Below are 1085 nucleotides of genomic sequence, written 5' to 3'. Positions count from 1 at the left end.
GTCGTGCGCGCTTGCGCGGTAGGGAGGGAAAAAGTCGTGAGGCTAGCATGTGCCCTGCAACCCGTGGCCCGTGGGCTCTCCAGTGGCCGCATCTTTTTAGCTGCATTTCGGTCGTCGTTTTGACGAGTGATTTGTGATTGTCTTCTTTTCACCAATGTTTAACATCTATCTGTCATGCCGTCTGCGCAAATCGTCGGGGGCCAAGTGGGAGGACGTCTCGGACTGAGCATCACCCTGTAAACGTCAGACACGCCGCTGAGGGTCAGATTTTCTTCGCAAACAGCATGCGTCGGGTCGTACCTCTGCCGCGAACCAAGCCCAGTGTTTGCTTTCTGTATCTCTCTTTTCTTTCGATAAGTACACGATTTGCAGCGTTCTGCTGTTCTTCTTACACTGGACCCACTTTTCTTCTCTATGTCGGGTGCTCTTTCGACAGTAACCGCCCACGGCAGCATCACAGCCACAAACGGACGTGTGTCGTGTGAATCCCTCCTGCGGGGGGGGGGGAAACACGAGAGGGCTTTTCTACACGGTCATACCGTGTCTGCGTTTGATTGAACAGCACCATAGCAGCAGTTTATGTCGCGCAGCCCGCGTAGCTGCACGCTGGGAGGCGACCTACACCAGCAGCAAAGGACGCTTTCGCTTCACAGGAAACCACACCGACTGGTCGTGCGTGTCGTGAAGTCGTCGGTTCTCTTCGGGGAAGCTAGCGGCCAACAGTTCTGAGTTGTCGGTTTCCACGGTTGTTTCCGGTGTACTAGTCAGCGGACAGCAGGTTCTCTCCTGCGCCTGTGGGCTTGTGACGCATTGTTCTTTTGTTGTCTCCGCAACGGCTCCACCGGCATTCTTCGGCAGTTGACGGAGACAAAGTCCTATTGATAGCTTAGACGAAGTTCTCTTTTCCCTTGCTTGCTCGCGGGCAGGGAGTGGCCAGGGTAGGCTGCAGAGACAGTAGTGTGTCTCCCACGGGTGCTGCCATGTTCCGTCCGTACGGTTTTGAATTTTCTGGTGTTTGGACGTGACTCCCGTGAGGCTTAAAGGACTGGAGCAGATAAGGGAGCAAGGTCGGTCCCCCCCCCCCC

General features: G+C 55.5%; 1 protein-coding gene across 1 annotated transcript; it reads left to right on the top strand.

Moving 5' to 3' along the window:
* The first annotated feature begins 48 nt into the window (after positions 1 to 48).
* CSUI_011382 (uncharacterized protein) lies at positions 49 to 1085 on the top strand. Its single transcript, XM_068071481.1, has one exon. It carries the CDS (start codon positions 285 to 287, stop codon positions 483 to 485), a length of 201 nt encoding a protein of 66 aa, XP_067916545.1. The 5' UTR covers positions 49 to 284; the 3' UTR covers positions 486 to 1085.

The sequence above is a fragment of the Cystoisospora suis genome (genome assembly GCF_002600585.1).
Source record: "Cystoisospora suis strain Wien I chromosome Unknown contig_11201, whole genome shotgun sequence".
Taxonomy (NCBI): Eukaryota; Apicomplexa; class Conoidasida; order Eucoccidiorida; family Sarcocystidae; genus Cystoisospora; species Cystoisospora suis.
Note: the sequence above shows the minus strand (reverse complement) of the source record. Positions and strands in the feature narration are given on the sequence as shown.